General features: G+C 43.6%; 1 protein-coding gene and 1 long non-coding RNA gene across 2 annotated transcripts in view; both read right to left on the reverse strand.

Moving 5' to 3' along the window:
• Positions 1-5,532: 5,532 nt before the first annotated feature.
• Positions 5,533-10,622, reverse strand: LOC111826046. The gene is made up of 2 exons (XR_002829280.1): positions 9,115-10,622; positions 5,533-6,782 (listed from the first exon to the last, which is right to left on the reverse strand). It is a non-coding gene; the product is annotated as an uncharacterized LOC111826046 (long non-coding RNA).
• Positions 10,623-10,959: 337 nt separating this feature from the next.
• Positions 10,960-27,093, reverse strand: part of PLEKHA8 (pleckstrin homology domain containing A8) — a 49,660-nt gene continuing 33,526 nt past the window's right edge. The window contains exons 11-15 of the mRNA XM_014455860.2: positions 26,889-26,947; positions 26,142-26,272; positions 25,366-25,436; positions 16,233-16,294; positions 10,960-11,458 (exon numbers count right to left, since the gene is read on the reverse strand). Of these exons, the coding sequence (XP_014311346.2) occupies positions 11,261-11,458; positions 16,233-16,294; positions 25,366-25,436; positions 26,142-26,272; positions 26,889-26,947 (521 nt within the window). The 3' untranslated portion in view covers positions 10,960-11,260. The remainder of the gene's footprint in view (positions 11,459-16,232; positions 16,295-25,365; positions 25,437-26,141; positions 26,273-26,888; positions 26,948-27,093) is intronic.

Here is a 27,093-nt window from a genome sequence, read left to right on the forward strand (position 1 = left end):
AGAGAGATAGAGAGAGAGAGAGAGAGAGACAGGCCCCAGCCAGTGTGGCTCAGCTGGTTGGAGCACTGTCTTATATATCAAAAGGTGGGACACATACACAGGTTTTAGTCAGGACACATGCCACAGGCAGCCAACTGATGTTTCTCTCATATCGATGTTTCTTTCTCTCCCTCTCTTTCCCTTTCTCTAACATCAATTAAAAGAGACAGACAGACAGAAACACAGAGAGAAGGCACAAATAAATAATTAGGAATGACACATGGAGATTTAAACTACAAAACAGTGGAGTTATGATCATAATTCTAAGAACAATGATGTACCAGGGCTGTGCAAGGCAGTCCCCTTCACTGCCACCACCTGTCAGGTCTCTGAGCTGAGGATGAATTCCACAGTGTGACAGTTTGAGATAAGAAATAGGCTCCTTGAGGGGAAACCTACAACACAAGCGTCAGCAGGAAGAGACGCGATGTGTGGTTCACTGTCCTCCATGGCTGCATGAGAGCCATGCCGGGACCTGGGTGAGGAGCTTGTCAGTGTGTCAACAGACCTCGAGCCGGGTCTTCAGTCAAGGGCTTGCTGTTTAGAGCAGTGGCTGAGAAAGCCAGTTGCCCAGCACCTGGAAGACCCTTTGGCAGAGGAGGGGAGCTACTGGTCTGTGGGAAGCTGGTTTGAGTGGTGGCCCCTCCTCTAAGAAGGTGGGGCCAGTCTGAGCCGGCTTCCTGTCCAGTCCACCCAGACTATGCTCTCAGGGTCACATGGGCACAATTCAACTTGCAACCAGTATATTACAAACATACACAAAATGCACAATATCTTAGAAAAACATAACTTCATAAAACTACTCAAGTAGGAATGTAATTTTTGGTTAAATTTTTTACTTAAATCAGAAGTTTTAAAACCCCCCTCCTCCCTAAAAAAAAAAAAAATGACTAAAATAAAACAACCCATTAAACCCGGAAGATTTTTTCCACTAGGACCCAAACTTCAAAGAACAGATAATTGTTACCTTAAACAACATGTTCCAGTGAATATAAAATAAGGGAACACTGCCCACCTCATTCTATGAAGTAAAATAATTTTGATGGCAAAATCAGATAAGGACAGAACAAGAAAGTAACAATGAAAGGCTAATCTCACTTCTAAATGTAGATGCAAAAAATCCTAAATTAATCGTTAGTCAACTGAATCCAGAAATGCCTATGAAAAACACATCATCACCCAGTTGGAGTCATCCTAGAAATGTGAAGATGGTTAAAATTAGAAAGCAAACTAGCGAGATTTACCATATTCACTGGTGAAAGGAGAAAACCATTGGATCATGTCAACAAATGTCGAACAACTTTTGATAATATTTGGCATTGTTTCATAATTAATACCAATAGCAAACTAGAAGCAGAAAGCACCTTCCTTAGCCTGGTAAGTGGCAGCTACTGAAATTATAGCAATTTAAAAAATTATATGGCAAAAATCATATGTAACTGTAAAATGTTGAAAACATTCACTTTCAGATCAGGAACACAATGACTTATCACCACTTCTATTCAACATTGTACTGGATGATGCTTTTCACTAGTGTGATAAGACAAGAAAAAGAAATAAAGTTATTAGAATTATAAAAGAAAAATATAATAAATACAATCCAAGAACCTTGTATGCATATATGCATGGCCCATGGCTACAGAAAATGAGGCAGTGAGGGCCTGGGGTGGGGGGTGGACTGGGAGGGTCAACGGGGGGAAAGGGGACATATGTAATACTTTCAACAATAAAAAATTATTTTAAAAAGAAAGATTACTTTAATCTGATTTCCAACCCATACAAAAATAAAAAGAAATATAAACTACTAGAAATAAGGGTTCATCAAGGTTGTTGAATGCAAAACAGATATGTAAAACTGGTAACATTGCTATTCACCAGCAACAAAAATTATAAAATGTAATTTTTAAAAAAGGATATATTTTTCAATGGCAACAACAACATATCAGGTACCTAGAAATAAATATAACAAAAGATGCACAAAACTTTTACAAATGAAATTCTAAAACTTCATTGAAGAACATAGTAGAATACCTAAATAGATGGAAATATAAACTGTATTTATTGATGGGAAGATTAAAGTTTGTAGCAACAGCAGTTTCCCCTGAAATCAGTCTATAAAGTTCAATATAATTATAATAAAAATTCCAACAAGATATTTTTCAAAGGTTGACAAAATCATTCTTAAATTCATACAGAAGATTAAAGTATGAAGAATAGCCAAAACTCTTTAAAAGAGGAAACCAAAGATGTGTATGTAGTGGGGGAAACTTATTCCAACAGATAGCAGTACTTTCTTTAAAAAATAGTGTGGTATTGGCCCAGAGAGTGACAATTAGGCCAATGGAATAGTTCCGGGTCTAGAATTAAACTCATTTATATCTTATAGTCATGGCATTTGAATTATAGGAAAAGACTAGCCCCAATGGTGATGGAGCTATACTTCCCTTTAAAACAGCAACCACTAGTAATCTGACCCCCACCACCATTTGGGAACTCCTACCCTATGCTGGACACTGTGCCACACACATCAGGCACAATTCCTAATGCTTTTGCCATAACTATTGTCACCTCCATGACAGATGGAGTCTTTCAGCTCTGTAACCCAGTGACCACCATTCTATACCAATGAGGTTAAGGATTTCGGATTTTAGAAACCTCCCTGTGTGACAGAGAGGGTCCTGAGTTGCTCACACACATGCCCCAACGGAATGCAGGCCTTCCATGGGTTTCCACAGACACAATCCTGAGTGGTCCTTAGGACAAACGCTTACTGAATGAACGCAGCGCTGCATTCCCTCCTCTGCCATGGTCGGCAGCTGGGTTTGATCCGCATAAGCCAATACCGGAGTACAGCTCTATTGCCAGCAATGTCACTTGGGCAGAGAAGGGGTTGATGTTTCATTTCCAGCCTCACAGAAGCACAAAGAGAGTCCTTTGGGCTCCTCAGATGGAGTGCAGCCAATTCACGTGCAAAATTCCCTTGTTTCTGAGTCTTTCTGGCTTCCTCTTGTAAAATGACTGTCAGCCAGGGAAACGTCATCTTTCCCACGTTTTCATCTGTTTCAGCTGTATGGGGCAAGTTGCTAAGTATCATCCTGGCGTACAGTCTCTCCCATTAGCCATAGAAGAATGCAACACTTACGAGTCATATGAAATGGGAGATGAGTAATATCTCCGTGTGTGTAAAGGAACAAGAGCTTATGAGTGAAAAATAACCAGTAGAGGGGGAAAAGGAAGTGTGATGAGATTAAGTTAAACATTTACAGTTATCTTGCTGGGAGTTTTAAAACAAATGCCAGTACAAGTAGCAGTATATGCCAGCGTCTACCAACACTCTACAATGCTTTTTAACCTTGTTTTTTGAATACCCTCCACCCTATTTTAAAACAAAAAAGATAGCATGGTTATAAAGCAAAAGTCAAGTAATATAGTAAAGTACAAAGAAAAGAGTGAAATAAAATCAATACCCACTTAAAAATAACCATCACTGCCCTAACCGGTTTGGCTCAGTGGATAGAGCGTTGGCCTTCGGACTGAAAGGTCCCAGGTTCGATTCCGGTCAAGGGCATGTACAGTGGTTGCGGGTACATCCACAGTGGGGGGTGTGCAGGAGGCAGCTGATCGATGTTTCTGACTCTCTGTCCCTCTCCCTTCCTCTCTGTAAAAAATCAATAAAATTTATATTAAAAAAAACCATCACTGACTTAGGTGAATATCATTCTGGACTTTTTTTTAACTGATAAAAGGATAGAGAATATTTTTATAAATAGAGACTCATTTTATCACGTTTATTTCTAATCACATTAATTTGTAAAAAATAGCCATTTTTTGGTTTGTATTTAAGACAAAAAAATAAACTGAAGCAATTACTAAACTTTAAATATTTCTTTATCCCAATAGGAATTTATTTAAAAATCCATTCAAGTTTATTATTTTTTTAAATTACCAAAAAATTCGCCTGGCTGATGTGGCTCAGTGGTTGAGCATTTGACCTATAAACCAGAAGGTCATGGTTCAATTCCTGATCAAGGCACATGCCTGGGTTTTGGGATCAATTCTCAATAGGAGGTGTGCAGGAGGCAGCCCATCAATGATTCTCTCTCATCATTGATGTTTCTCTCTCTCTCCTTCTGAAATCAATAAATGTATTTTTTTTAAATTACCAAAAAATTAAAGTTAGTCATTATGTTTGCTTTTTTTGTTTAGACAATATCAACTCTCTGCTATAAAAATGAGATTGGCACTAGTATAACCTCCCTTCCTCCACTTCCAACTTATGTCATATTATTAAGGTTTATAATATTTGCAATATGTATCTATACTATGATTTTGGTCTTAGTTCTTTATATAAATTCAATGTTCCTGCCAGTCATTTTACTATAAGCTTCTCCATTATAGAGTTATTGATTTCATCTCTCCTATCAAATGGTTTCTTAAGAAGAACTCATAGGTGCTTAAGAGTACCTGATGTTATCTTTGACAACTTGGCTGCCAATAATATCCTTAAGTCACTTTTTTCCTACTCAGAGTTTTAGATGCATTCCTCCATTTTCTCCTGTCACTGACTCTTATGGAAGTTTCAGACCCTTTGGAGACTTGCATTGTCTGCCTGAGTGGTGAAGAATTCTTCTAGTTCATTACCTTTTCAGGATACGTTTTAGTGGCAAGTACTTTCTGAGAGATTTCCTAGAACATAGGACACTTTTTCAATCTGCAGGTTCATTTCAGGAAGCTTCTTCTCAGAAAACTTTTCTGTTTTATGTCTTTCAATACTTCTTTAGTTCCTTCCTTTTTTGGGGGCAGGGAGGAGGTCACCAATTACAGGTATGTTAGAATATCTTTGTCTTCCTACAATTATCCACTCAGAGGAAGGAATTATCCATCCTGCCCAACTCTCCAATCAACTTCTTCCCAAAACCTGTGTTGTTGTTTTTTTTAAAAACACACACATTTTTATTGATTTCAGAGAGGAAGGGAGAGGGAGAGACAGAAAGAGAGAGAGAGAGAGAGAGAGAGAGAGAGAGAGAGAGAAAGAGAGAGAGAGAGAGAGAGAGAAAATCATTGATCGACTGCCTCCTGCACGCCCCCCTACTGGGGCTCGAGCCTGCAATCTAGGCATGTGCCCTTGACCGGAATTGAACCTGGGACCCTTCAGTCCACAGGCTGATGCTCTATCCACTGAGCCAAACCCGCTAGGACCAAAACCTATGACTTTAATGAGAATTCTGAATTTTGCATATTCCCCCAATGCAGGCAGGATTGGGAGCTCTTTGGATTCACGCTGGAAAATTTGGTCTTTTTCTTTGGTGAGCATCTTTTGAAGTTTAAAGAACAACAACGGCTCCTTGCTTTGCTTCATTGCTGGTGAGTTTAAGTGTTTTTTATTTTTAAGTTGTAATTTATTTTGATAGTTATTTTAGGGGAAGGAGGTTCTGTTATCTGGCCTTATTTACGCTAAGAAACCACACAAAAATCTTTAACAGAAGCACTTGATAAAATACTTTAAAAATAACTTTATTATAACTAACGAATATAAAATCTGACAGATGTTTTCAAACATTTTTGCAAAAAAAGTAAAACCCTCCCTTGTTCTGCTCTTCTCCCCCAACCCCCAACAAGATACAGAGTAAGAACTTGGACAGAGTAAGAACTTGGACAGAGTTTTACATGAAACACTAAACATGAAATCTTCATTCATTGGTTGGTCCTAAAAAGGCTCCAACATATTATATTCTAAGTAAAGGTCCATCCAAATTAAGAAATCCACAAATCACTTGACACTTGTTTCCTACTGTCATTATGATGCTCAATCAAAACGTTGAAGGACAAGAACTGGTAACAAAGACTGCGTGTGACAGATATTCAAAGTGCATGAATCTATGAGACCAAGAACATTCGAGATAAGAATACTGGGGGTGGAATTAAACACTGACTTAAAAAAATTAACCCAAGGAAACCTATGTACATCATAGCCTTTGGCATCTGGTTGAACGTGTTTCTTCTTTATAGAGACATCATTTTTGTCTCATCTACTAACCAGATTAAAGTGACCTTAACACATGTCTCATCTGACACAGATTGTCCACAGCCAATTTCACATGAGGTAGTTGGGCTGTTTACTGACATTCTAGTGAACTGTCATGACACAGGAGACTCATGCATCAAATATGCCATGTGACTGGCTCATTAGCCTTCTGGGAAGCAACAGAAGTTACTTCTAGATCACCTTTCCTGTCATCACCGACTCCATGGACACCTATAAAGACACCAGCATCTACCGGAGTCTGTGTGGATGAGAACAGCTTTGCAAGGAGACCAACCATCCCGAGGAGGTTTCTGTTCATGAAGTACAGGGAGGAAATCCCACACTTTAAAATGTGTGTAAGTGGAAGGACGTGCTTAAAACAAGCAGCCCCTCTTTCTTGGGTTCTCACATAGCTTAGCTGGAAACATTTGTTCACTCTGAAGGAGAAGTGATTCAAAAGGGTAACCAAAGAATGTTTGCATCACAGAGTCATGGTACGTGTTTTCCTTTTAGTGAAAGGCTATGTAAGAACAGCAGAGGAGCAAGGTCAATGCAAGCGTCAACTGTACCATCAATAGTGCTCAGTCATGCCCGGGGGCCCTGACGCAGCTGTGCGGAGAAGCCATGCAGGTGGCTCTGGCTGCATGGATGCAGGGGGAGCGTACAGGATGGTGTAGAGAGCAGGATGCACATGGAGCTTCGAAAGGACCCGAACAACCTTGTAACAGATAAGCAGTCTTACACCACCATTAGACAGCTAGTGAATATTCATGTCATTACTGTGAAACCCCTGAGTAAGCAACTGCAGATCACAAAGGGACACTGAAGCAGGACATATTTCTAAGTAAAGTCCTCTGCACACAGTTCACAGGACACGGGTTTGCTGCACACACTGACGTCTGTGTACAGACTGTATCAGATCAAAGGACAACGGCACCAGGTCCCCAAGACCAAACACATTAGCTCAGCTAAGAGAACAATGGCTTAAAATATGCTTTACTTCTAAATCCTAAATCTAAAAGTATAAAAAAGGTGATAGTTCACCTTAGAAAGAAATGAAACATGAGGGTGGGGGGGTGAGGACTACAATCAGAAGCAAGTGATTTTAATCAGTGATTCAGAAATGCACCATTGCGTAACCACTTCTTGTAGGACATGGTAGTTTAGTAGAAAAAAAAAATAGTTTTCATTCGAAAGCTTCCTGAATGTCTCACATCATCTACTGCCCAGGACCCCTGGCGCCCGCTCGGGCCTTACATGATGCCTGAGATTTTCAGTCTGGTGAAGTTTCCTTAGTAAAATGCCCTTTACCCAGCTCTTTCACTGATTCTATACTGAATAAAGAAATGGGTACTTTATCTATTGGTCCCCACCACATATTTTAAAGATTAAAACCACTTTTCTGAAAACATGAAGGTGAAAGCATTGACTCTTTGTATGTACACACTCGCACGGTTAGTGACCGGAAGAAGGACTTTCCGAGCGACACTCCTCTAATTCCAGATCACCTTTCTGGGATGCCACGCATCCTGGGGGTCGCCTGCTTCACAGCGACCTTGGGAAGAGGGCTCTTAGGAAGCTCGTGCAGCCTGGGAGGGCGTGGAGTCCTGCTGATGAGGCACCTAAGCCTGGGCAAGGTGGGTGCCAGAAGGTGCTGCTGGGGAAAGGGCAGGGCAGCTACAGGGGCTGAGCTGATGCGAGCTGATGCTCCGATGGGGGCAGATGAGGGCAGTGCGTGAGAAAGGAGAGGCCGCCCGGCTGAACCTGCAGCTCAGCTAAACCCGGAGCTCAGCTGTCCCTCACCCTGGAACAGGCATTGGGGGAGCTTTGTGTTCAGAATGGCCGTAAACGGTGGCAAGCTGCCTCAAGCCACGACCTACAGCTCCTAATGGGCAGGGCACAGCTTTTCCAAGTCGACCCGGAGCCCCACTTCTGAACTCCCTGAAGAGCTGATGAGAAAACTGTCTCCAGTTCACTGTCAATCACGAGTGGGTGTCGCCCCCCAAAGGGCATCCCTCCAACTTAATAATTTTCACAGGATTCACTATAAAACGTCAAATGTGCTTTCAAAGGACAAAGGAGTTGCTGTCATTGAAAGGATTCTGTTCAGTGAGATTAAGAGACCAACCCCTGCCCTAACTGATTTGGCTCAATGGACAAGAGCATTGGCCTGCGGACTGAAGGGTCCCAGGTTCGATTCCAGTCAAGGGCATGTACCTTGGTTGCGGGCACATCCCCAGTAGGGGGTGTGCAGGAGGCAGCTGATCGATGTTTCTCTCTCATCGATGTTTCTAACTCTCTATCCCTCTCCCTCTCTGTAAAAAATCAATAAAATATATTAAAAAAATAAAAACGAGAGACCGACCCCTCCCGAGTGTTAAGCCTGGCTCCCACCTGTGGGACAGGTGCGGACGGGACACGATGGCGTACGGAAGACCCTGGAAGGGCTCAGCCTGGGAGACACACTACCTTTCCCTTCAGGGTCTCTCTAAGGTTCCCCTTGAAAAGGGGTCTCAGTGTTTGAGCCAGGACAGCCAGGTGACTGCTCTGTGACAAACACCGGAGCTCTGCTCTGCTCTGCTCTCCTCTCGTCTGGCCGGCAGGTGGAGGAAAGCTTTAGTGTCCTGGAATCTGGCGGGATTATGGGGGGAAAAGCCTTAATTACCTTTTCTTTGTCCCCTCCTGAGATAGTAACTGCGAAGTAGCACAAATTAGGACTTGGATTAAAATGGGGATGCAGAACAGTGGATCCAGGAGGAAGTGCCATGGGTGCCAAGCTTCAGGTTGGGTTGAACTTATCGCCTGGCACTGGGCTCAATTCCTGGTTCTTTTTATTGAAGGATTCTCAGAGCGTCACACATCTTAGGCAAACTGTATATGCTCCAGTGAGGAAAGTATCTCTCAAAAGACATCACCCCTTTCTATGGAGTTGGGAAAAGGGTGAGCAGATAATGGAACTTACCCCAGTTATCCCACTGGATTCCCGTGAGCCCAGATAACAGTAAACCCTTCCTCCCCAGAAAACCGAGGCATGTACACCATGTACCTACATCAACAGAAAACGGCCATGCCGAGCAGCTTTCTTTGTGGGAATTCACAGCTTTGCGGGCAAATCTGAGGTAATGTTCGTGTGCCCATTCCCTCACCTCGCGAGTTCGCCTGCGGCGACAGGGAGCACGCAGGTGGCTGGAACGGAATTGTCACCACACTCACAGGCTCCTGGCCGCATCCTCTCGCAGGGGCACAAGGCCTACAGCGTCTTCATTCAAGGTGCAAGCAAAGACTGGCTGTTGTCTCCTTCCCTTTAGGAGGCGATGTCAAGGGCAGGACCCCTCGTCCCCGTCATTGTCACACCAGCCACACAGGGAGATCCACACTGTTAGTCGTGGGAGGGGGAGCAACACACACACACCTTGATAAGTACCAACAGGAAGTGCTCAACTACAGAAGAACCAGCATCCTTGCAGCACCGCTTTCCTCCCCAGCCTTGAAACATCTGATGTTGCTTTTCTAAGTTGAAGCCTTTTCCAGAGTCCTTATGAACAGAGTACCTGCTTCACTAACTGAGCGAAATAAATGCCCATCTGTTCAGAGACAGACGGAAGACAAAATCAACACCCCTCCCCACATGAACCCCGCTAAGGAGGGGGTTCTTTGCCCTCGGACAGTGTCATCTGGGGCTGCCCAGGCAGCATTCACCTGCGCTGCTCAGAGGAGCTCACCTTCTCCCCTGGGAGCCGCCTCAAGGTGGAAATGCCCTCCAGCTACTCGAGGAAGCGCCTCTAGGGGGAAGGCCGTGGCTCCTCCCCAGGCACTGGGCGGTGTGGCTCCTGAGAGCAGGGCCAGAGTCCCAGGGTCACTCTTTCCAGGGCCACGCCCACACAAGGTTGTCTTAGGAAAGACTGAAATCCCGCTGGTAAACCTTGCCACAGTCCCAGAGCTTTGGAGACTGCCGAGCAGCTGCATTTAGCTTGTGTGATGGGTGGTTAAGCCAAGACTGATCAGCGAGCACACTGGGAGCCACCATCCCTGCCTGGTACACACTGGCCGGGCGCAGATGCTGGCTGAGTTAGGAAAGCTGCGGAGTAAACGTGGTGCATGTCTCACTCTCCCTTTAACTGTTATTTCCACAAAAGCCTTCTCCTCTTTGAAAAACAGGACACGTCATTTAGCTCATGTGGAAGACTGGAAATTCTGTAAACTAGGATTTAATCTCAGGATTCCTCAATGCTGTGCACACAGAATCACCAGAAAAGCACTCAGATGCCGGTTCCTGACCGGCCCACAGACCCGGTTCTCCGGGTGGGTCAGCCTGGGACTGTGCTTTCTGACCGGCACTCCATGTGACTTTGACAGGGAAGGGTCACAATCACACCTGGACATTACCTGGTTCCTGTTTAGAGGCTGTGCATGGTGAGCAGAAAAATCCCTCCACCTCTGAGCCCTACTTTTGAAATTGGGTAACAACCCCCGAATGTCACGGTGTCGCTATGGTGTCCAATGGAGACAATGTCTGGGGAAGCATGGGAACGAGGGTGGGCACTAGGCAGGGTCGTCAGGGAGGCCTCAGCGTGGGGCACACTCAGCTCTGCAGAGCCATCATCTTCCCACCCCTCACGGGATGGCACTCCTCTGGGTGTCTTCCACCTCCTGCTGGCATGTCGCACACACGCTCTGCACACTCGACGACAGGCCCCTCTCGCCCAGAGCCCCGGAGAGAATATCCTCTTACACCTCACAGCTTCCACCGGGGGCCTAGCTCCCCCTAAAGCTTCAGTCTAATCCTAAATTGGCTGAAACACTACCCGTGAGTTACAGTCCTTGATACAGAATTTGCTCATTTTCAGCTTGGGTTGGGTGGCCCATTAAAACTTAAAGCTAAAAACAAAACAAAACAAGACCCAAGAAATTTACTTGTCAAATCTGCTCTTATAACTTGCTGTTCAAGTCTCTAAAACAGCTACAATTTGGTTTCCAGGAGGCCCTTTGAACTGAAATATATAGCACCTTGATTTTTAAACACACAAAACATGTACGCATTTAAAAATGATATATAAAAGCACTAGGTTTTGCCTCCATCTCTCCATGGCCGGCATAAGGGATGGAGAGGGTTGAAGCTGCTGCTGGAAATGAAGTGGGGCAGCCAAACGCGGCAGCAAGCTCTTCCCTGCAGTGGGCGGTGCTGTCCCGCAGGCGTCACACCACCTCGTCGCTCTCCAGCCCGTGGGCGTCGTACAGCGCGTCCAGGATGGCCAGCTGCCTTTCCATGGCAGGGAGGTAGAGGCTCAGGTCCCTCTGCATCCCGACACTGAAAGCGGCTTTCTGGTGGTCGCCCTCCTTTATGGTTAACGCGGCCACAAAATCTTCATAGGACGGAGCTGCCCTCAAAGCCAGCTGCAAAAGAATTGCTGTGAGAATGCGCATCACTCTCGCTCTTGCACACACACAGACACACACGCACACACACACACAGCTGAGGAGTGCAAAAGTAACAATAGGAATATACCCTTCAAATTTGTGGACTCTAAAATTTTTTTCAAGCAACAAATCAAATAGTTTTAAGGCTAGAAGAAGCAGGTATGTACCTGGGCCAACTTGAGGATGAATAAAGCCATCAAGCCAGGGAGTGCTGACAGAAAAGTTTAAGAAAAGCTCCGGTCTCATGCACTGTGTGATTGAGAGGGTTCCCCTTGAACCCCCAGAATCCACCTGTATGTGCACTGCTGCCCGTGTTTGTCCCGTCCTGGCCAGCCTCCAGAGCACATCACTCTCCTAGCTGGCTCTCATCACCATACCTCCGTTTCTCTGCGCACCTCCCATCTCCCCCCACGTGGACAATATCCCCTTCACACTCTGGACTGAACATTCTGTTTGCTTGTGCACTGATGCTTTCATGCATTCTACCCCAGTTCATCTCTCTAGGAACCCTGTACAGTTCATATCCCTATTTTGCAGATGAATGTCACGTAGCTAATGAGTGCCCAGCCAGGACCTGAGCTTCGGGTCGTCTCTGTGCTTTGTCAACTGCACTCTCACACCACATCGCTCCCGACAGAAGAGCTCCCCTCCCTTTGCAGACCACCTGCTCCCTAAGCTCCCTAAAATCCATGTCTGGCTCTGCTGAGATCTCTGGAGACGCTTTAGAATCTTGAATTATCATTCTACAGTTTCTTGAGCGTCCTTACACTTTGAATTTGAAAGCGTTTGGGAATCAACCCTCCCCCTTTGTGCAGCTGGAGAGTGACTGGCATTTATCTCTCAATGTTTACAGCACAGGCCTCCTGCCTGGGTGAAGACCTGGACTTGACCCCAAATCTTTCACTTGTTTGCTTGAGGAATTTCAGCAAGGTGCTCGACCTCCGAGAACCTCAGTTCCCTGATTTGGAGCAGAGAACTGGTCCCACTTTCCTTACTTGAAGGACTAATGGAATATGTATGACATGCTTAACCTACTGCCAGGCACATGTAAAATACTCAAATGATGGTCGCGGTACATGGGAGAGAGCAGAGAATATAGAGAGGGCAACTATCCAAAATTATAATGTGAGAAAATCTCCCAGAACCGAAGAGTAGGAGACTCCAGATTTAGAGACACACCCAAGTACTCAGTGCAATGGATGATAAAGATCAAAGGGGGAACGTGATAAAATTTTAGAATGTGGGATAAAGAAAAGATCCCAAAAGCATACAGAAGAGGAGGAGGGGCAGTTTATACAAAATAGAATGGGAATTAGAATGACATTAAATTTTACAATAGTAACAGTGGAAGATGGAGGACAACAGAGGTATGGCTTCAAAATTCTGAGATATTAACCTAGAATTCTACACCCACCAACACACACGCTAGAAAACAGGGCAGCATAAAGACATTTTCAGGCATGCAGGCACTCAAAAGTTTAGCACCCTCGTATCCTTCCCCTTAGGGAGCTGCTGGAGAATGGATTCCACCAAAATGATGGGTGAGATGGAGATACCTGGTCCAGGCCCTGGGAAATGAAATGAGGGTGAGGTGGGGATTTAATAATGTAGAACTTGTGAGGAAAAGTCCTCGGGCAATATAGCACAACAGGCCTGAACAACTAACTCAGACTGGAATGGGTTTAGAAAGTTCTGACAGGGAAGTCTCCAGGGAAAAAACATATAATGACACATTTGTGAGTTCAGAGTGATGGTGCTTTGAGAGGTCTGATGGTGCAGGGAAAAATAAAAACATATAAGAAAGAACCAAAAAACCTATAGAATTCTGGCTCATTGTCATAATGTTAACTTGTGAGTCATTATTTTGGGGTGGTGGAGGCAGCGGAGGTGAGATAGTGACAGGGAGGTCTAAGAGAGCTAAATTCTCATCTATAACAGAAAGTTGACATTTAGTGACTATGACTGATCAGGCCACAAAGAACAATAGACATTCTTAGAATCCCGGAGGTATTAGAAGAAACAGCCACAGTGGTTGAAAGTGGCCGCCTCTTTGGAGTAAGTGTGGAAGTAGGGAGCCGAAGCAGGGACGCTATTTGTTGCTGTAACATTTTGTATAAACCCCATGCACAAATGTTTTAGTATAATAAGACATTTAAAAAGTTTTCCCAGAGTGGGGCCCAGGGATTTCCTCAAAGGCTCCTAGAATATTATGATGAAGCCACGTCTATTTGGGAACTAATGATAGAACTCAACTGAAGAGGAAACCAAAAAGGCTAAGTGATGACGGTGAGTGACCTCGATGGAGGCAGAACCTGGACTGGGCATCAATCAGTTCTGTAGACTATGTCTGTTTGAAGATAAAAGCTCACTATTTGGCTGATGAGTGAATCAAATTCCTTGAGTGTAAAAGATGTTTCCCTGAGCAACTGAGATAGTTAAATGCACTTGCACCTGCTAATTAATCAGCACATTAGGAAACTCAATAAACTTTCCAAAGCAGGAATGACTGGGAGAGGCTGAAAGGGCCAATCTGGCTCCTCTATTGAGAAGGCTGTTGCCAAAGGCTCGACATAATCTATTTTCTTAAAAACCAGCAACTAATCTATTTTCTTAAAAACCAGCAACTTTTAAAAGTATTGGCAATAATATCAAAAACTTTCAATTATCTGCCCCTTTGTGTCTCAGATTTCTTTGTCAACAAGTAAGGAAAATAAGAGAACCTGCTGAGTTATGAAATTAATAACTTGCTGAGTTATGAAATTAATAACTTCACACACATAGAGCACTTAAAACAATGCCTAGTGCACGGTCAATGCTCAAAATTCCAAGTTATGGTTGTAGTTATTGGCCTTAGACACAGCAATTTTAATTCTAGGAACCTATTTGAGAGAATAAGAGTTTTTTTTTAAGTAAAAAATGCATATGAACAGACACTGTTTTATCTGTATTAAGAAACTTAGAAGCAGCTTAAATTTCCAACACAGAGGATTGGACAAAAAAATTATGGAACCTCCATAGTAGGGAAATATTGTACAATCACTAAAAATAACAGTTTTCAAAAACTTATGGCATTAAAAAATGGTCACGATAGAATCTATTATGTGGGGAGAAAGAATACAAAATTATACTACAAGCTAAAGTAAAAAAAATTACATGCATGTACAAAGCACACCAAATAAAGATAATTATAAACATCTAATATAAACATGTCGATATAAAATATAAACACTTGTAAGTAGATACGTATTTAGAAATATATAAAATTAAATAGAATATTTAAAAGAATATATAAAATATATAAAAATGAAAGTGAGAAAGGTAAATCACAAAAATATTAAAAATAGTTCTATGGAGTGATAAGACTATGGACAAGTTTAATTCCCCCCCTTCCTATTCTTCCATAACTTCTACAATGCATTGTGATGCGTCTAAATTACTACATATTAGGGAAAATGCCATAAATTAAAAAGCCCTTTTAAAGACTCGTGCTTACAATAAATTTTCTGCTATAGCTGCATTCTTGTTGACAGTATCCCTTCGATCATTAATATTTCAGGACTTAACTTTACCTCTACACTGCACCCTCCCCCTCCCCCACATTTACGCTTCTTTTACACAGGGCAACTCAGTGCTTTAATGCTTTGTCATCTGACAGTATTTACTCAGGGAGACTGATGAATGGAGCAGCATCTACTGCCCAGTTATTCACCAGCAGCTTCTCGATTCTTCTGTGCTCCCTGCGGAGACTGTGTGTGGGGAGTGAGCACAGCCTCAGGAGACAGCTGGTAGCGCACTTTGGGACTGGAATGAATAGCCCTGAATTTATAAAACAGTGGGAGCCAATGCTGAGGATTCCCAAAGGTAAGAAACGTGGACGTGCCTGGCACGATGCCCAGCACACAATAGGTGTCCAGCAGCTGCACGGCAGCTATTATTCTAACAGGCACTGAAGGACGTGTGGGCAGTTTGTAGCTGCAACGAGTCTGGCTCCTATTATCTCCACGCTTTCAAAAATGATTTCATTTGCACTAAAATTTGATTTCTTCCACTTAAGTTCTTCCCACTTTCTTTACCTGCCTCCAAATAAATCATGACCTAAAACAGTTCCTGCCTTAGGCAAATGATGCCTCCTGTCCTTTCAGTTAGTAAAACATCACCTGCGAGGCTATTTTTAACCACATTCTGCCTCGTTTCCTGGTGTTCCCCATGTGAGACGCAGCCTTTTCACGGCTGCATCTGACTGAGATGGCAGCTCCCGGACGGAGACCACAGTACACATTACTGCTGACCTAAAGGGGCTGCTACTCTGCTATTTCACACATCGGGCTCAGCGATTTGTCCCGGGGACTGTGAGTCCCAGATGTGTGTTCTTCCTCCGTCAACATGCTGGGAGGGAAGGAGTGGGGCCTAACAGGAGCCAAAAACATGTGCATACAAACACCTCCACAAGGAAAATAACTGGGTAAGAAGAGACTCCTGGCCCGTGCGGCTCGAGCACCCGATCCAGTGAACAGCCAAGGAAATTCCAGGGAGCGCTGGAGCAGGACGGGGCGAAGCACACGCTCTAACAGTCCTGTTCTAGACACTTTGTCACCGACATTCCTACACAACAAAGACCTACAGCCTTTAATTAAATGAGCAACACTTTGTTACTCTGGAAGACAAAGCCAACAGGAACACATGCACCCAAAACCAAACCAAACCACCTTCTGTGACCACCAGAACAGTAGGAGGCAGGAGGATTACTTACCGCGAAAACCCCGCGAACGACCCAGCCGTGGTGCTGCCGTAACGTCTTACCATACGCGTTGTCTTGAAAAGAAGAAAAGCTCTATGAGCATTGGGTCTCACCAGAATTGGATGTGCTTTTAGTATCATGTCCTTTCTAATGTATGGCCTTAGGAACTGATGAAAAGCCTAATGAAAGATTATATAGCCCAGTGGTACTCAACCTTCCTAATGCCGTGACCCTTTAATACAGTTCCTCATGTTGTGGTGACCCCCAATTTCATTGTTACAAATTGAACATAATTAAAGCATAGTGATTAATCACAAAAACAACACGTAATTATATATGTGTTTTCTGATGGTCTTAGGCGACCCCTGTGAAAGGGTCGTTCGACCCCTAAAGGGGTCGAGACCCACAGGTTGAGAAACGCTGATAAAGCCCAATGTTTTGGGGAGGAAAAAAGCCTACACAGATTTTTGTTTTAAAGAAAAATATATATTCCCACTCTTACCCTGTGTCAATATATCTGAACTCCAGCTTATTATCATGAGGGGGAAAGTTCAATATACATAAGGAAATAGAGAGGGAGGAAAGGATACCGGAAAAATCGAGACTACCTACAACTAGATAGATACTATAAAATATTAAAATATTTGAAAGTTTTTGTGACCCTGAGCCAGGCCCTCAGCTGTCTCCCCTTTTGTAAGATGATCCTAAGGTTCTTTTCTTTTTTAAAAATATGTTTTTATTACTTGCAGAGAGAGGAAGGGAGAGGGAGAGAGAGATAGAAACACTGATGATGAGAGAATCATTGATTGGCTGCCTCCTGCACGCCCCCTACTGGAGATTGAGCCCACATTCCAGGCATGTGCCCTGACCAGGAAATGAACCGTGACCTCCTGCTTCATGGGTTGATGCTTAACCACTTATCCACAAGAGCCAGGCTAAGGTTCTTTTCAATTGTAACATTCATTCTGGGATGTCAAATGTTTGTCCTAGATGTCCTATGACCCTGATACACAGCATTAGACCCAGAAACCTTAGAACTATTTTGGAAAAAATGGCTTAAAATTAATGATCTAGTTATAAAGTAAATGGTGAGGCCCATTAATAAAAGTCATTCAGATTCTAGACTTTAAAGATAAAAACCTATTCTTTTTGTCCCATTGTGTTTTAAAATGATTTAAAAACAGGTATATAATTTTAATTACAAAAAAATAATCTCAAGAACAAGGTGACGGCATTTTTTGCCAGGGATGCATTCCTAAATGCTTTAAATAATTCAATATGTGCAAAAGTCAAAACTGATTTTTTCCAGAGGAATAAATTCAGCCTCAGGAGGCACAGAGCTTTATCATCATAATGCATTTTTTTTCAACGCTCCATTTTATTTTCTAGGCACCATCTCCAGTAGTTTACAGAGTGCTCATTCCTAAATTAACACGGAGTATCGGGGGAATTGTTTGACCTTCTTCATCACGTTTAGCTCATCTAAATTCTATTCCAAACTTACGTATTTCCATGTGCTAGTTTCAGCACTAGTACAAGTACCACCACCATTTAATGAATGCTTAGGCTTATCATAGGATATAAAGTCTTTTAAATTAAACGAGGGTAGGGAGCGGCTCATGGGGCTAAAGATCCCTGGGGTTGGGGACCTTTACATGCCATGAAAGGATTCTGAGCTTCCCACCTGAGGCACAGGGCAGTTTATAAAAATATAGCTTACTGCTTTTTTCCGATCTCACAAGTACTGCATCTCATTGTTAAAAATACGGGAAACACAAAAAGGAGGGAACTAAGGAAACCTGAAGAATCGTGCCTCTCAGAGAATCACCGTGGGCACCCGGGGTGCACTCTCTTCGTCTTGTTTCCTGTACAGATAGTGTATTTTCTTCGACTAACGGTCACGACTGATCTGGTTGGAATTGTGGCAGGGGAGTAACATGGTGAGACTTAGCAAATGTCTCTACCTGGGTCCCCGAGCCTCCAGCGCCTGACCCCCCCTGGCTGGACAAACCGCCTGTTTGCAAGGGCTCTGGGCCAACCTAGAGACATTATACTCTTCCTACACTTTACCATTTATTTCTTTATTTAAATATGTTTTTATTGATTTGAGAGAGAGAGAAAGGGAGAGGGAGAGTGATACATCCATTGGCTGCCTTCTGCATGCCCCCTACTGGGGATCGAGCCTGAAACCTAGGCATTGTGCCCTCACCGGGAATCCAACCAGTGACCCCTCGGTTCATGGGACAACACTAAACCACCTGAGACACAGAGGCCAGGGCAAACTTTGCCCTTTAAGTCAACCTTTCACAAAAGCCCGAAACCTTTCTCCATGCCCCCCCTCCCCAGGGCAACCAGAAAACAAAGGTGCTGGGAGTCTAAGCAGCATGAGCAGGCAGCCTGGGCGAAGGAAGAGGGAGTGTTTGTGGAGCAGCACGACCCGTGTTCCCTTCCTGGCCCTGTAGGAGGCAGCTCTTCTTTATTGTGTCTGCACCTTGCCCGAGAAGAGTCCCACCGGCAGGATGTGGGCCGGGTGGTCTAACAGAAGAAAACGATGTTAGAGAATTGGCCTGGGTCCTGACTCAGGCCCAGCAAGACCACTGCTATAATTTAAAATCAATAAGTACAATTAAACTCACTAAAAAAAAAAAGAAAGGTTTGCCAGAAGTCCTTAGCTGACTTCTAGGGCTGCATTACAGCACGAAGTCTAAGCCTGACCTATTTTGGTTACCCAGAGATTAGATAATGAAATACATTAATCTTCCCTGTAATACTCATTCGTCATCATCACGCGTGCTCTACAACCAGGAGGTATTTTTGGCTTCTGAAAGACATAAATGATGCCCTTCTCCCAGTTCTTGAGACGTGTCACTTCCCTAGAGCCCGCGTCAAGACTTCTGAGCAGGAAGCCTTGACAATAAATCACCTTGACCGATTCTCTTCCTTTACAAGCGAAGGAACGGAAAACCCAGAGAGACCGTGACTTTCCCAAGGTCACAAAGCTAAAAGCCATGGGAACCTGGGGCATTCTTGTCACATTAAGCCATTCTGCCAAAAACTAATGTTTATCCTCCGTGAAGCAAAATGATGAGAATGAAAAATGTGCCTTTCCCACCCATTTCCTGAAAGAATTTGGACCTTAGTCTGTTTGTGGAAACAAAACAAATGTGATTTCTTCCCTGGTAACTCAGAAACTTGCTATGAGGTACTCAGAGACCACGGCTAAACCTACCACAGTATCTGAGCGAGAACCCTCCCACGACAGCTGGTGGACAACCATTCGGCCCAGAAATGGGATCTATGAGAGAGTCTCTCTAGCATAGACCTGTAATTGGTAAGAATTTGTAAAGTTCCTTTGAAGACAAAGAAGAAATGCAATTGTATGTTTTGAGCAAGCCCTTGGGAAGTAGATAAGCAAGGCCAGGAAAGGTAGAATCCGTCCTGCAATGAGCCCAGGAAGTGACACCCCTGCAAACGAGCTAATGTGGCAGCCCTCCAGTGAGATGGGGAACCAGGAGCGGCTCGCAGTGGACACACATGAAAAGCAATACTGAGAGAGGAAGACTGTGCATAGCGTGACACCATGTATACATGTTTACAACATGCAACACAGTACTAGATACTGTAATACATAGACACATAAATACATAGAAGTATAAAAACATGCATTATGGAATGACAAACAGCACATTCTGGTTGAAGATCTATGGAAAATGAGATAGTCATGGGTCAAGGGGTGGTACACGGGTTCTGTACTGAACTGTTCTATATATTTGGTCAAGTGACAGGTATTTGTCAAATGTCTGCAATATTTAAAACAAGAAGACTGAACTATTAGGAAAATACCCACTGAATTCTTTTTTTTAAAATATATTTTATTGATTTTTTACAGAGAGGAAGGGAGAGGGATAGAGAGTTAGAAACATCGATGAGAGAGAAACATCGATCAGCTGCCTCTTGCACACTCCCTACTGGGGATGTGCCCACAACCAAGGTACATGCCCTTGACCGGAATCGAACCTGGGACCCTTGAGTCTGCAGGCTGACGCTCTATCCACTGAGCCAAACCGGTTAGGGCCCCTCTGAATTCTTTATCGTGACTAAGCTTCAGGCAAAACGGATTGTCCAGAGAGAAGCTAACTCAGGAAGCAGCGGACAGAGGTGAAAGGGGTGCCCAGAGACGTCCTTTGTTAACTCCAGGCACGGTCTAGAGACTCTAGACCAGGGGTGGGCAAACTTTTTGACTCGAGGGCCACAATGGGTTCTTAAACTGGACCGGAGGGCCGGAACAAAAGCATGGATGGAGTGTTTGTGTGAACTAATATAAATTCAAAGTAAACATCATTACATAAAAGGGTACGGTCTTTTTTTTTTTTTTAGTTTTATTCATTTCAAATGGGCCGGATCCAGCCCGTGGGCCGTAGTTTGCCCACGGCTGCTCTAGACAGAACTTGGACGTGAGCCGAGCCACATGCTGTGTGGTGTTTGGAGCGAGCACGACTTGATTCACATTTCATGGTACTGCCAGAACAATTAGTCGAGTTATAATTTGAAGCTAAATATGTGATTACAAGTTCGGGCTTTCCCACATAGCTCTCCCTGTCTGTATTAAGTATGTGACCGAGCATCCTGGAGATGTTGGGGGTGGGGGGGGGTGTTCATATTTAGCTGACATTTATGGAATCATTCCGAGTTGAGGGATGTGCTGCATGCTATCCCCCCAGAGGGAACAGCGCAGAGCACGTAGCATTTAGTACAATGGGGCGTGAAATGCCAGAGCAGCTTTTCTTCCCGCCACTTACAGGGATGTTCTCCAAAAGCTCTTTCATATGGCGCCTGCGTGAGAGGGGCTTAGCTATAGGCTGGACCAGTAAATATATCTGCTTTGTGACCCAAATCTTTTCTTAGAATGACTTCTAGAGAATGTCATAGGACACTAGGGGTTCAAAGCTCTTGGCATAACACCACCCAGAATATTCTACATAATTATCATTATGAGGAATCCAAGTGATGGCTCAAATGCAAGGTTGGCAGCATAAAGCCCAAGACTTCCTTCCAGATGCAGGGGACTCATTCTAGGTCACAGAACTGCAGCAATACAGTGACTATCCATGCATTTTCTAGGGAGTTAATAAATGACTAGGTTTCCATCATGGCATTTAAGACTTTTACATGTCATCTCCCATTTTCAAGGCCACTAAGATTACACAAGTTTTGTGAACATTTACCTCAAACCCTTTCTTAAGCAGTATTTTCAAATTTGGGAGTGGCATCTAAGGTTTATCTTTAGTTTATCCCTAACTGTCTTGCTGTTCTTAGGTTGGGGAAATTCTGTCATCAGAAAACTACTAATTACCATGAAAGGAGGGCAAAATCATCTGATGCTGAGGATAACTAGGTGAGCTTCAATGTCCTAGCCCTAGATGTCCGGGTCTCAAACCTCAGCAGGGATTAGAATCATCTCACTGGCTTGTTAATGCTCAGATTGCTGGGCTCTGCTAGACTTCTGAGTCAGCAGGTGTCGAGTGAGGCCTGGTAGTCTGCATTTCTACTAAGTTTCTAGGGCAGTGATGGCGAACCTATGACACGCGTGTCAGAGGTGACATGCAAACTCATTTTTTTGGTTGATTTTTCTTTGTTAAATGGCATTTAAATATATAAAATAAATATCAAAAATATAAGTCTTTGTTTTACTATGGTTGCAAATATCAAAAAATTTCTATATGTGACACGGCACCAGAGTTAAGTTAGGGTTTTTCAAAATGCTGACACGCCGAGCTCAAAAGGTTCGCCATCACTGTTCTAGGGGGAGTGGGTCAGGGAAACCTTTCTCCACACTGAACACAGCAGCGGGAAACTAGTGATACCTGTAAGGAGGATATGATTTAAGTCATGAAAACCTCTGAAATAATCCTGAACACTGGATGCAAGTCTCACATTCACAGCCCCCTTTTCCTTTCCACTGAAAACAGTGCTGAGGGGAAGTGGGGAAGCAAAGGCTGAAACTGGCTGTTAATTTGGCCTAAGGTTAACATTATTTCCGTTTTGAAGCAGCATTGCCCTTCAAGCCCCCTCTCTTCAGGGTCAACATTTCTTGGCCTACTTTCCTAAAAGGTAGGGGAGAAAAAGGGGCAGAGTTAGGGGATAGGGGTGGGGACAGGAGGGAAAGGGTATATCCTCCATTTCCTCTCCGCCTCCAGGGGCAAAGCTTTTCCTTTCACTTGCTGGTGTGAAAGCAGCTGGTGCTATTCCACCCCAGTCCAGCAGGGGGTGAGTGAGATTAGCATTCCTCTCTGCCCGCACACACAGCCCTACAAAGCAAGGGCATCACCTGACAGACTGTCCCCCTGCTGCATTTCCTGCAGGTGGAGCAGTAGTTCCCAGCGTGGGGCGCACGCCCACAGGGGGGCAATTTGATTTTTAAGGGGGGCAATTAGAGATTTCTTATGGTCCTGGGGCCCCATATACAGTATATAAATGTATATTGTGACATATTTATACATTTCAGTTCTCTATATGTTTTGAAACTTTACTATTTTTTCATATCACTTCATATTACTATCTTTTTAACCATTTCTTAGTGATTTCTTCCTCAGTACTTCAACTGTTCTTTCGTTCTTTTATTTTCCTCTTTCATGGATGCCATGTTCTTTGGAAGCAAGTTAATGGCCTTTTAGGGTTCCTCCACATGAATAGGAGTTCACTTTTTGAATAATAAGAATTATATGTCACAGGGGGTGGGGGAGACATCAGGATTTTAGAGATGCTTAGGTGAGGCATGGCCAAAAACAGGTTGGGAACCACTGTCCTAGTGTGAAATCTCCCTACTAAGAAGTTACTCTGAAGAGAAATGTCTGGCTTGGCACCCAAACTTTGCAAACTTTCCATTTCTGATTTGGGACAAATAAACCCCATTTTCTGGTGGGTTATCAATGTCATATATCATGATGATAAGAATATAAATAATGACAGAAGCTAATCTCTATTAAGTGCTTATTATGTGCCACTTTTCTGATCTTTTTACATGCATGAAAAGATTTAATCTTTACAACAGCTCTGTTAGAAAAACTGCATTATCACTGCCATTTTATAGATGAGGAAACTGAGAAACAGAAAGTTAAGTATATGTTACCATAGTTAGCTAGTGATTAATAAAGAAAAGAGCAAAGGGAAGTCAGACATTGTTGAGCACGGTCACCTGGGAAGCAGAGGCCTGTCTGCGAACCCAGGAAGCTACAGCTTCCCACTCCCTGCAGGAAGCCACCGGTCCATTCCCCCCACAGGTCACTGGGGGAAGGGACAGAACAAAGGGTAGGTAAGCACAGACAGCAATGAAGTTAAAATGGTGCAGGGGGAGGTGCTGGACCACAGAGGCATGCCAGGCTCACCTGGGAAAAAGATCATTGGCTAGGGGGGTGGAGCCAATGCAAGCTCGGGGAAAGTTTGGGAAGCTGGTTGGGGAGCACCTGACCACGTGGGTCCAGTGGCCGCCTGGGGCCATGATACTGCACAGGCTCTGAAGGATTAGGAAGCAGAAACTCTGGGCACCGGCCTTTGTCCTGGAGAAGACACAGATGTACTTTCTCCATGGTGGGGCCAACAGAGATGGGACATTGGGAAGCCAGACGGATAACTCTTTCGATATTACCTCACAAGTAAACAATGCCACCACACCACAATCTGTCATGCATGTCCTTGGAATTCTTTCCTCTTGATCCCGTGGAAGAGCCTGATACTCACTGACAACAAACGGACCAACGGCACAATGCTATAAAGTGGTGGAATGCAGAGAGCCCATGATCTTCACCATGCCACAGGCCAACAAGTTCCCCAGATACTGGTTAGGGGCGTGACCCGTTATGATGAATATACCTTTAGTACTGAAATCAGGACACAAAGGGGAGAACATAACTGAGACTGTCCTGGAAATTCAGGGATGTCTGAGAAACCAAAAAATGCAGGTGGACCCAGGATGGTGGAGACATTTGTCAGGGAAATGAGGACCTTGGAGGCAGAGGCCTTAAAGTGGCCCTGATTCAAACTCTGTGGTCTTAGCATGCATGTTAATCTTTCAGAATTGTGGTTACCTAACCTATAAAAATAGACTGATTTGAGGATTAACCTGTCTAAATTCTTCATAAAGTTACACAAATATCAGTTTTTACTGTTTCATGGCACATCAGCAAGTTTCTAGACAGAAAGGTCTGGGAAAATCATGTGGGAGCAGAATCCCTCAGGCCTTACGGTCCAGAGGAAGTACTAACAGAAGGAGACAAATTCACCTGGAGACTGACAAAATGCTGCAATGATCACTGGCTCCTCTGCCCAACAGAAGCCTCAAACTCATTCATTTCACTGCTTATAACCATGGCTACTTAGAGCCTGACCATATGCTTCTCCACATCATAATAACACAGGGCTTCAAAGTCATAGGGAACTTCACCCCCCACACCCCATGCTCGGGGCCCATGCTGGAAGAATTTCCTCTAGGACAAGAGTGAGAGTTCAGCCACTGTTAGGAGCACTATGAGGATGCTTCCAAGTCTTTAATGTTTTTCAAAACTGGTCTGTTAGATACATGGATCCATCCATCTATCCACCCACCTACACATGAGTGTTTCTAAGCACCCACCATGTTCTCGTCTTTTGACTACGGCCTTGACCCCAGTCTCGGCTCTGCCACTACAATGGAGCATGTGGGGCATGAGAGGACTACAAGATAATGGCCAATCCTTCATCTCACGCCAGAGCAAATTCCCAGGGTTCCCTTCCTTTCATGGGCTCCAAAATAAGCTTCTCTTTGGATACTGATTTTAGAAGACTACTGCATTTGAAGATTAATTTAGAAAGAACGAACTTCTTGGAAATGTTAGGTTTTCCTATTAAGATTAAGAAATGGCTCTCCATTAATTTAACTCTTCTTTAAGATACACTAATTTTTAATAAGTTAGATCTAGATGATCAGGTCACTATCTCATGGGTTCTTTTTAAAGCAAGCATGTAAGAAACAAACAAACAATAATGATGAACAAAAAGAAACAAAATCATAACCTGAAGAGCAAAATTTCCCCTCCACCCTGTCTCTTCCTCCGGGGCCTCCATTCCAAACCCTGTTCAATCGACCCATTGAAATGCAAAGAACACTTACTCAGGGCTGTCTGGATATCCTTTTCTCCATTTTTCACTTCTGTTAAAAATCCTTTCAAGAATTTGAGACCTCTAAAACAAGAAAGAGGAAGAAATATTAGTTTCAAAATTCACTCCTGTTAAATGGGTAGAAAGAAACGGCAGAGCTCAGCTTGCACGAAGTGGCCACAAATCTAATGGCTGCCACACTGGATAGTACAGCTTGCACAAATGCAGTACAGTCTTCTAAGTCAGTTTCCAATAATATCTTGGGTTCAGCAGCCAGGAGACTGAGTCATGGCAGTCCTTTCCAGTGTCTCTGTCTGTTCCCTCCAGCTTGCTCTGGCCCTTCTCAGCTGTATGGCTAAACAGGGGTTTTCCAATGTGGTCTCAGGGCCAGCAGCTTCAGCATCACTTGGGAACTTGCCAAAAAGGAAAATTCTGGGGCCCACTCCAGACTTACTGAGTCAGAAACTGGAATTGGGGTGGAGCAACCATGTTTTTAACAAGCCCTCCAGGTGGCTCTGATGTCCCTAGAGTTTGTGATCCACTGACTTAAAGCAAAACCAGTCAACTTTATCATGCTTTAATCTTGTATATACTATTAATATTTACAATGTTTATCAACATCAAGAGAAAGGCAAAGAAAAAGAAAACCACAAAACAAATATGGTGTTTTATTCATTAGACCTTCTGGAAGAGGCTATGCAAGTCGGCCAGACCCTCCACTCAGTAGTCTCCTTTCCACTACAACTGCTTTGCTGAGTTTTAAGTGCGGCCCCACCCCAGCAGCCTCACCTCTTCAGCCACAGGAGGGCTTCGGTAGCCGAGTTCCTAACCCGGGCTACATCTGCCTCCACTTCGTGCAGCACTATCTTCTGGAGGGTGGTAAACTCTTCCTTGTTGGTTATATACTTCTGATTCACTTTCTGCAGGAAAAGCAGGGAAACAATCTAAGTTCAAAATGCTAGAGCCACCAAGAGAATCAGCATAGTTCTGAGACTTTATAAAAAATATATAATTTATTGATTTTTTACAGAGAGGAAGGGAGAGGGATAGAGAGTTAGAAACATCGATCAAGCTGCCTCCCGCACACCCCCATCGGGGATGTGCCCGCAACCAAGGTACATGCCCTTGACCGGAATTGAACCTGGGACCCTTCAGTCCGCAGGCTGACACTCTATCCACCGAGCCAAACCAGTCAGGGCAGTACTGAGACTTTTGAGTTTGTCAAGCAGGCCTCTTAAGAAATAAAAATAAATGCAACCTCTCTATTACTTTCTTCCTTATGTTTTCAGGATTTGGTTATTATTATTATTATTATTTTGAGAATTCTTATGAGGCTTAAGCTAGAATTAAATAGTCTCAGCATTTTAAAGTACTATTTTTAAAGTATTTTTTTTTCTGCTCCAGAACCTTTCTCACAGCTGTCCTATACTTTCTATTCTGAGATCAAACGCAACAATCATCTATTTCTGAATGGAATCTCATGCAACTATTTCCTCCAACTGTACAGTCTCCCCAGAGACAAGCTGGTATATTCACCTTAATATTTCCAACAAGATCCATTTTAACAGGAGCAAACACTGTAGGGCCAAGTTTGTCTAAAAGAAAAAATTAAAAACATCTTTGAAAAAGCAATATTTTCAAGTGGAAACTATTTTTATAGTAACAATCAATTTAGCAGGTTTTCTCCCTCCCACCCCCCAAAAACCTTATAGTTTTTGCTTTTAAATCCTTTTCTAAACAT

This window comes from Myotis lucifugus, unplaced genomic scaffold (genome assembly GCF_000147115.1).
Source record: "Myotis lucifugus unplaced genomic scaffold, Myoluc2.0 scaffold_52, whole genome shotgun sequence".
Taxonomy (NCBI): Eukaryota; Metazoa; Chordata; class Mammalia; order Chiroptera; family Vespertilionidae; genus Myotis; species Myotis lucifugus.